At 49.4% G+C, this 10,185-nt stretch overlaps 1 protein-coding gene across 1 annotated transcript in view; it reads right to left on the reverse strand.

The window, feature by feature from the left end:
• MPP1 (membrane palmitoylated protein 1) overlaps positions 1–6,550 on the reverse strand; it is a 28,665-nt gene extending 22,115 nt beyond the window's left edge. Inside the window, exon 1 of the mRNA XM_043459300.1 lies at positions 6,318–6,550. Within this exon, the coding sequence (XP_043315235.1) occupies positions 6,318–6,419 (102 nt within the window). The 5' untranslated portion in view covers positions 6,420–6,550. The remainder of the gene's footprint in view (positions 1–6,317) is intronic.
• Between the last annotated feature and the right edge of the window lie 3,635 nt (positions 6,551–10,185).

Consider the following 10,185-nt stretch of genomic DNA (forward strand, 5'->3'; position numbering starts at 1 on the left):
AGAAGACTCTTGAGAGTCCCTTGGACTGCAAGGAGACCCAAACAGTCCATCCTAAAGGAGATCAGTCCTGGGTGTTCATTGGAAGGTCTGATGCTGAAGCTGAAACTCCAATACTTTGGCCACCTGATACAAAGAGCTGACTAACTTGAAAAGACCCTGATGCTGGGAAAGATTTAAGGCAGGAGGAGAAGGGGATGACAGAGGATGAGATGGTTGGATGGCATCACCAACTCAATGGACATGAGTTTGGGTAGACTCCAGGAGTTGGTGTTGGACAGGGAGGCCTGGCATGCTGCTGCTCACGGTGTCGCAAAGAGTCGGACACAACTGAGCGACTGAACTGAACTGAACTGAAGGTTCATACAGATTTACTCACAGTAACTCAAACCTGGAAATAACCAGGAGTGTCTATCATAGGTGAGCAGCTCAACAGACTATGTTCCATCCAGACTTTGGGACGATTCCCAGCAATAAAAATATTGCCAATGATTTGATTCCAGGTATATAACATTATTGAGATGACAAAATTATAGAGCTGGAAAACAGACTAGTGGTGGTGTATATGTATCTTCACACATGTGACAAAATGGCCCAGAGCTACACTCACATGTGACAGCAATGTCAAGTCCATGGTTTTGACAATGTACTATTTTTGATCTTGTAGGAGACAGGGTTGAAATTATTGCAGAAAAGTAGCAAAATAGCTGGCAGGTAGCACTTGTTTGCACCCAAAGAGCTGTAACTAAGAGAGCACAGTAACCAATGGGGAGAGGCAACAACAAACCATGGAGAAAGTTGCAGGAATCTGGGGTTGGAAATTAACTGGCCACAGCACACAGTGACCCCAGAGCTTCTCAAAGCATTACCCACAGCGACCTGGAAGCATGTGGCATCAAGTTGGAAGAATTCTTTCTGTTAAATTAAGCACCTTATTCGTTTTTACCATGTTGCAGGTATTAAGAGATTTGAATGTATAGACTGAGGAGTCCAAGGATCACTGACTGCATGCCTGACTTGCCTTGATTCTGATTTACAAATCTTTGTTCAGTAGTAATTGTGGGGCTGAGAAAGCTCAAAATCAAACCCACAGATTCATTCCATGGATCTCCCAGCAACTACCACTTACGAGTCTTACAACCCAGCAATGCTGGTAAAGAATCTGCCTGCAATGCGGGAGACCTGGGTTCGATCCATGTAACCAGGGATCCATCAATAACCATAGCAGGTAAAGGTGGCCATAAAGTCTGGAAACACAGATCAGATTCTCTTATCATGTGCTGTAAAGTACCATCAAGAAAGCATTTCTGATGATTCATCTGGGTTTGCAGACATGGCGGAGCCCTGCGTAACATTCTCAACAAGGACAGAGTCGAAAGTCAATCCACGGAAGACAAAGTGAACTTGGCAAGGGGGTGGATGCCTGCGTGACTGGGGGCCTCATCTCTTCATTCAGCTCCAGGACATGTCAGCGTTTAAATTAAGGACTCCGCAAAGCCTGCCAGAGGTAGAACACACCAAACCCAGAAAGTTCAACACTTGCTATGCCAAATGCTGGGCTTTTCAGTGTGCTTATCCGTCAAGACAGCCCCCCTTCCTAATGACTCAGAGCTGCTATCACACTCCCTCAGAAGCTGCCAGTGATGAGCAAGATACCCGGAATGCTCTGACCTGGCACCCCAAGAACCAACTCGTACCCGTGGGGCGCCCCCCAAGCACCACCTGATGACCCTGCTCTGGCCACTCTTTGATGGCACCTGGCATGCCAGCCCTTGGCACCCCCAGCCTGCAGACAATCCACAGGGAAGGGTTAGACAGACAGACAGATGCGTGTGGAGCAGGGGCCACAGGCTGCAGTCAGCCCCACGTCTCCCCTGTCCTGCACCTCAACTGCTGGAACTTGGCATGTTTCCAGAGCTGGTAAGACATGCGCCTTCCAATGGGTGGCAGAGACTTTCCATGGTTTGTTCTGGGACTTACTGGCCCCACGCTGGACCACAATGTTGAATCCTTCCCAGTGTCACAAGCACCCATGCCGGTGATTACAAAGTGATACAAGCAATGCTGAGCAAACAATATCGGGCAAAGGTGCTCAATTGCTTTATGCGGGGTACACTTCGCAACTTGGACACCAGCACCCGCCTTGGCCGGGGGTGGGCCCCCAGCCACGCTTAGTCAGGATGGGGGATGGCCGTCCTGCGCGAGGAGGGTGCTGGGCCGCCCTTTGCTCCGCAGCCTCTCAGGGGCCCATAATCACACAAACTGCTGGGGTGGCAAGGCCTGGCCTCTGAAACCCTCTTCAGAGGAAACATCTGTGGCGGGTTCAAAGGGCAGAGGCAGCAGTTCAGAGGAAGCTGGGATTAAAAAAAAAGAGAGAGATGAAAAAACAAACTTGGCGGCGGGTGGCGGGGGTGGATGACTCGAGCAGGAGCCACCAAATCACATTAAGAGCCGGTGCCAGTGACCGGAGGGAAAAAACCAACATCTGTTGGGCCGACAGATAAGCCCTCTGCCCACTGTTTCCAGGTACTGTGGGGCTTCCCTGACAGCTCAGTTGGGAAAGAAGCTGCCTGCAATGCAGGAGACCCGGGTTCGATTCCTGGGCCGGGAAGTTCCCTTGGAGAAGGGCTAAGCTACCCACTCCAGCATTCTTGGGCTTCCCTGGGGGCTCAACTGGGAAAGAATCCGCCTGCAGTATGGGAGACCTAGGTTCAATCTCTGGGTTGGGAAGATCCCCTGGAGAAGGTAAAGGCTGCTACCCACTCCAGGATCCTGGCCTGGAGAATTCCATGGACTGTACAATCAATGGGGTCGCCCAGAGTTGAACATGACTGAGCAACCTGCACAGACTCGGAAGAAGGCCCAGGCCAAGTAGGCAAGTGATTGCCCACACCAGACACCAGCTGATCAGTCTTCCTGGGCCAGGGCAGGCTCCGCTTTGGGAAAGAACACAAGAAAAAAAAAAAAAAACATGAGAAAACCCAAGAGGGCTCAAGGTACCAGAAGAAAGGGGGCACTGTTTCCCCACAAATACAAGAGCTGCACAAAAGGGCTGGGAGGAGAGGAGAGCCTCAGAGGCAGGATTTTCTGCAAGTCCTGGCTTCAGTCCTGATGAACTAGGTGCCTGGAATGCCGGCAAACAAAGCACCTGCAGCAGAACTGGCAGGCTGGTGACTTCAGAGCACAAATGTGTAAAATCGGCCCTTGGACACAATGGGTGTGAGCTGCCACGGGTCCGCCGGCTTGATTATTTCTTGCACAGTCAACCCCGCAGCACCACACAATTTAGTCCAGGGTCAGTGGCCTCTGCTGGTGGCTGGAGGCTTGTGGTCGTGGATGAACCACAGGGACAGAGGGATGGAGGAACGGATGCGTATGGATGTGGCTCAACTCTATGTCTCCACATGAAGGAAAAAGGCAAAGTGAAGCCTCAGAAAATTCTATGTTACACCAAGCTGTACTCTGGTTCCCTAATCCGGAGCGTGTCTTCCGGTTTCCCAGCCCTTGAGTCAGTTCTCCTCTTTTGAGCAACAGTGAAAAACTTGAGCAACTGGTGCTTAAGGGAAAAAAAAAATCTCTGCCATCCATGAAATGTCACCTGATTTCATCTCCCCCACCTCAGACCTCTGTGAGCCCTGAATGTCCCCTGCCTGGAGCACTGTTGGCCGATGGCACCCTGGATATCTCCAGCCCCAAACCTGTACAACAGCAGATGAGGTCGAATCTGCTGGCCAGGAGCTCTGCTGAGTGGATACTCAGCTGGAGCCAGACTTCATTCCTGGCCATTAGGCCCGAGTGAACTTTCAGGGACTTGCAACCTATTTCTTCAGGTCATGGGAAAGGGACAACTTCAAACAGGCCGGCAGAGACAAGTAGGAATTTTACAACCCATTTTATGTGTGCTAAGGGACTGCCATAAAGAACAAGGTCACAGTGAGCTCATAAGATGTTTCTCTGAGGAAGGACACCTATAGTTAAATAGGGGATGGAGCCTCCACCTCAAACATACTACAACATTGTATTCTGATAAGACTTTTTCAATATCAAATGCAGACTACGATCAGAAGGGAAACTTTGGGTTTCGAGTCTTTAGAACTTTTACCGAAAGCAATCCTCCTCAATGAAGTGTTTGGCAACAGGAATTTCTGAATTGCCTTAAAGCCAACAGCTTCCTCAGAGGGAAGGTGAACCTCAGGAAATAAGAAATCAGCCGACTCCTGGGGTCAGGCCACCCCTCACGGCATGGAGATTCCCCTTCCGGGGTCCACAGTTGGGCAGTTCTGGAAGCTTTTCATTCTGTGCTTTACCAGTTTTTCTTATCCCACCCTCAAATCCTTTCATACAAACAAACTACATAGGCAGGAGACTGTATCTGGTATTGCAGGATAAACTCATGGCTCCACAAAAACTGCTGCTTACTCAGAGAGTAGTGACGGCTTCTGTTCAAAACTGCACACAGCGAACCTCCCCAGCCTTCCCACCAGGGGCAGAAGGATCTCCAAGGGGTCGGGACACTGAGTTACAGGTGACGCTCAGGTTGTGCAAAGTGAAAGCAGGCACACAGAAAGGCCTACGTAAACTGGAGTCCATTTGTAGGACAGCCTCAAAACGGCAAAGTGATAGTGTTTTCCAGATGTTGCGGGGGGGGGGGGTTCCATACTTCCAGGGATGGCAGGTGGTGGGGGGCAACCCTCAAGGACTGTGAGGTCACAGCTACAGGGTGGGATGTATGTGTCCAGTGTCACTGAACTGCACAAATCGGTGAATTCTATGTATGCCAAATAAACCTCAATAAAGTTACCAAAAGAAAATTCAACAAAGAGACTTTGGCAGGGGGTGGGGACAGAATTAAGGCTCAGCCAAGTGAGTTGACTGTTGGGAAGAAAAGCAAAAAATCACATTTCCAAGCTTATGGGGAATCAAGGAGTTTCAGAGCCTGATCCCCTCCAATGCACATGCTGCTGCCTAACTTGCAACTTTGTCTTCCCCACCTGATCATCCCCACTGCTCCTGGAAGCCTAGACAACAGCGATCCTGATTTGCAAAGACAGACAAGCCTGAATACGGTGCCCTGAGGGAAGCAGCAAGCTCAAAGCAGATACAGAATGCAGCCTCCCTCTGATGCCTCCCAGTCCACAGTCCCCAGCCTGCTCGCCAGTCTGCTGGGACCTGGGGGATCTGCAGTTTCATCGTGTGCCCAAGCGGATGGGTGCGCTGCATAGCACGTCCACCTCTTCAGGCACTAAGTAATTTGGGAACCATTTCCGAGGCCCCTTGGATCAGGCATTTCACCTGGGAAAAGTGAGTGTACAAACAGCCCTGCCCTGGAAGATCTTGGCCGTCTAGGAAAAAGATTCACACTTGTGAGTCCCCAGGCCAGCAAGTGTCTGCTGAGCCCTCTATCTCTGGGTGTCTCTGTGGACATCCTCTCTTGGAACCTGGCCAGCAGGCTGTGAGGAGGCCAGGGAATGTTGAAGGGCCACCGGTGGGTGCTGGCTGATGGCTGACCACTGAGACCCAGCTTCAGCCTTCAGGTGAGTGAGTGGGCCTGGCGTGCAGCCTTACCTTGAAGTCGCTCAGTCATTATCAGACTCTTTGAGACCCCATGGACTGTAGCCCAGCAGGCTCCTCCTTCCAGGGCATTTTCCAGGCAAGGGTACTGGAGTGGGTGGCCATTTCCTTCTCCAGGGGATCTTACCGACCCAGGAATCGAACTCCGGTCTCCCGTATTGCGGGCAGACTTTACCCTCTGAGCCACCAGGGAAGCCCCAAGATAACAAGAGAATCAACTATTCCTTATGGGCCATCTTTGAGGATAGAGGTGAGTCGCTATTTATGGGCCATCGCAGGAATCTGGGCGGGGGGCGGGGGAGGGCAGAATTACTCCTGAGATGATGCCTGCCCACAAACAAACACAGGCCCCCCGGGTACCCCCCAGCACCAGCGGCCCCCGCAGAAATGCCACGGCATGGTGACTGAGCACTTTGGGGCCAGCGTTGGCTCTTACCACCAACCCTTTCTGCTGACACAAGCACTTAAGCAGACCTCCCCTGGGCCTGAAAGTCTTCTCCGTGACCCCGACCCCGTCCACACAGAAGTTTCCCCCGACCTTTCATCAGCTCTCGGGGTCGGGGGCCGCGGCCTCTGCCGATTCCCGCCTAGAGGCGCCGCGGGGTCCCGAGCCACGGCGCCCAGAAGTCCCGCACGAGCCCCGGGGGTCAAGGACCCCTACCCCGAGGGCAGGAGGGCGGGCGGCCGGGCCTAGAGTCGGGGACCGGCCCTCATCGCACGCAGTTGGGGGGACCCCGGGAGCAGCTCACCTCGGGCCGGTTGCGCTTCTGCAGCAAGTGCTCCAGGTAGAGATCGGAAAGCGCCGTGCGCATGCCGCCCCCGCCCTCGCCCTCGCTCGCCTTCAGCGTCATCTTGCCGGAGAGCCGGGCCGCCGGGGAAGCGGGGGCCGTGGGGCCGGGCACAAGCTGGAGCGCGAGAGCCCGGGGACCTGCGGCGCGCGGAGGCGGCGAAGGCTGCTGGGACTCGGCGCGCCTGGGCCGTCACCACCCCGCAGGAGGCGCGCCGGGCGCGCGGGGGCGGAGCCCCGCCCCACCCCGCCCCCTGGACACGCCCCCGCTTGGTCCCCGCCCCCGAGACCCCCGGGGGCCCGGCTCTGCGCACCTGGGCGCCCGGAAGGGGCGCAGAATTACATCTCCGACGACTAAAGCCACGAAAACAAACAAACAAACAAAAAAAAAATGGAATGCTCAGTGGCAGCAAAAAGACCAACATTCCTTATGAAGACCAGAGCGGGATTCCTTAGCACCCTCACACCTTCGTGGCGTTCACCCCAGCAGCGAAGGCACGCAAGACTTGCTGAACAAAACAAACATTTCCTGTGCTTACAGAATTCAGAGCTGCGCGCCATCTGTACACACATTTGCCTGATAAACACCTGGCTCCTTGACCCGAAGGGAATAACCTCGCAGTATTACAAGCAGTACATTACTCTGTGTAATCTTGTTCCGACCTTCCAGGACTTCTTGGCCACGAAGAGAAAAATCCAAGGGCAAGAATTTGCAGCCAAGTCACCCAGTTTTCTCTGCTGAGAGACTGAGCTCATGTTATTGATTGATGGCTCCCTTCTCCAAGATTACCCTCAAGGAACTATAGAAGGCTGAGACACATACAGGGGTAGAGAGACACAGACACACACATACACACACACACAGAGGGAGACATAGATACACACACACACACACACACACACAGAGGAAAGGGAACTATTAAAATTAAGACAGTGAGATACCGTGCACAGATAGATTAATTGAGCAATAAGATAGATTAGAAAATGCAGAGATGCACACTGGCTGGTGTGTAATTGTGGTATCCGATACAAGTGCCATGTTAGGTGAGTAAAGAGAAACTTTTCATTAACCACAGTTAGGAAATGTTTGTTTATATTGAAAGAGAGGAACCTGGAACCCTTCTACATGCCATATGCAGAAATAAATGTATTCCAGATGGATAGAGGACTTCTCTGTCAAAAACACAACTTCAAAGCTTTTGACCGAAAACATCAGCAAAGAACTTTTAGACTTTGGGATAGAGAAAGATTTCTTAAACAAGGCAGACAAATCATCGACTGTAAAAAAATATTGATCAGCTTGACTTTAACATTAGAGATTTCACTCATCAAAAGGCAAACTAAAAAAGCAAAAAAGACAAGATGTGACTTGCAGAAAATATTTTCAATACAACTGATGAAGAATTCCAATTATGAATATATAAAGGTCTACAAATTAATAACAAAAACACAAACAACCCAGCAGATCAATGGGTAAAAAAAAAAACACGAATAAGCATTTCACAGATGGAGAAATACACATGAGCAATAAACATATGAACAGATGTTCAACCTCATTAGTGATCAAACCAAACCACTGTGCCTCCATTAAATTGTCACAAATTTAAAAGTCTAACAATATCAAGTGTTAGAGGAGATGAGAACCCATGTGAGTTCTTGAACATTGCTGCTGTGAGTCTACATTTGGCAGTACTATTTAGGAGAACAGCTTTGTGTTTCTTCAAACTGAACATGCATCTCCCCTTTGAGCCAGCAACCCCACTCCTAGATGTATATATTGATGCAATTCCAATAAAAGTCTCAACAGATAGGTTTTGTGAAACTGGAAAATCTCATTTTAAAATGTGTGTGGACTTGTGAAGAACAATGTGGAGGGACTTGGCTTCCGGATAGCACAACATATTACAAAGTTATGTAACTAGGAGAGTGTAGGACAGGCGCAGAAAGAGACAAATAGACCAATGGAACAGAAAAGAGACAAGAAATGGTGACATGACAAGAGGTGTTACAGACCAGTAGGGAAAGGACACACGTGTACTTAGGGCAGCTGGGCAACTGGGGATCAAAACAGAAACCAAGACTGGTCAGAGGTGAAGGCACACAGGCTATTGAAACTATGGCCGCCGGACAACTTCAGAGGCAGGGAGTCCTCCAGCAAAATGTAGTTGAAGATTTTCCTGAGGCCAAGATCAGAGTGGAAAAGTACTGGGAAGGCAAGTGGTCTGACTCCGAGGAGGGCAGGTCATACAGCTGGTCTTCTTCTCAACATGCGCTCGCCTGTTGCTGGTCGGCTGGTTCCAGTTCAGTGTGCTCAGTGCTCAGAATGAGGCCTTGCCCCTGAGAATTTATTGCTTGTTGGAATTTATTGCAGCTATCTGCTTTTCTCAATTGCTAGAACTGCCTTGAGGCACAGAAATTCAGTTCAGAGTTCACGACTGGAAAAACATCGTTTCTCACAATTTTCTATAAAAACTGAAATTAGACTTGACCTCACCTCAAAGAAAACTTTATTCCGAGCAGCTGAAGGACATAAAGGTGAAAGGCAAAACTGTAAAACTGTTAGAAGACAGCATAGGAGATGTCCTTTATGACTTTTGGGTGGAAAGGGGTCCTTAAACAGACACAAGGAAAATTATCGCCAAATCACAAAAACCACCACAATATTGTAAAGTCACTAGCCTCCAAATAAAATTTAAAAAATTATCACCAAATCAGACAACATTAAAATCAAAATACAACCCTCAGAATGAAGGACACTATGTTCCACATTTCTAGCCTACAACATATTAGTATACTGAGTATACAAAGAAGTCCTACTGATCAATAAGGAATAAATGAAGCTAAAATTTGAAAAATGGGCACAATTCATTAACAAGCATTTCACAAGAGGGAAAGATAAATGTCCTATCAACACAAGAAAAGATCTTCAATGTCATCAGTTGTCAGGGAAATGCAAAGTAAGAAAACAATAAGATAATATTTTCTATCCACCAGATTGACAAAAAAAAAAAAAAAATGAAGACTATGATGTTATATCTTCTCAGGGTGTGGGGTGATGGGGGCACTTGGCCTTTGACTCAGAAAGGCCATCACAGATGACACTCTTCAGACAGACTCTCGCACGTGTACCCTGCTAGACATGTGCAGTAATACTTCTGGAGGCTTTATTCAGAATACAAAAGACAGAAACAATACACGTGTCTGTCCACTATCAATGGGCTAAATGAGTAGAGGTCTTTTCATGCAGTTGGGTTACAAAGGGGTCACTGCAGCTCCAGGCAGGCATCCACGTGGCAGAAGCTCAAAACGAAAAAGAAGAAAAGCACAAAAGAGAGTGCATGCTTGTGGTTTCATTTTCAGAAAACTTAAAAACAGGCAAGACTCTGGCATGAGGAGACAGGATGAAGATTACGGCGGGGGCGGGGGGGGGTGGCGTGAGGAGGGGCTGCTGATCCTAAAGGGGAGAAGGACGGTGAATGTGTCCGCTTTGTGGGAAGTCTCCAAACTTCCTTTGACTTGTGCTCTTTGCTGTAGGTAGGTTATATTGCAAAAAAGAAGCTTGAAAAGTCTGGGGCAGCAAGTTTAGGGAGACTTCAGGAATTTGTAAAATCCCAGCAAAATTAAATAGTGGATTGCCTAACATAACTGGCAAAAATATAAAGCAAACCAAGGACACAACAGAATATTCAAGAGAACAGGAGGGGAAGGTCTGTGAGCCTTGCACAAGACCGGCATGGTACCATGCCTGCAGCCTCTGACCCAGCCATTCCCAGTTCAGCAATTTGCCTTAAGGAACAACGTGGGCAAGATAAAAAGGACTGTGAAGGTGT

Source organism: Cervus canadensis, chromosome X (genome assembly GCF_019320065.1).
Source record: "Cervus canadensis isolate Bull #8, Minnesota chromosome X, ASM1932006v1, whole genome shotgun sequence".
Lineage (NCBI taxonomy): Eukaryota > Metazoa > Chordata > Mammalia > Artiodactyla > Cervidae > Cervus > Cervus canadensis.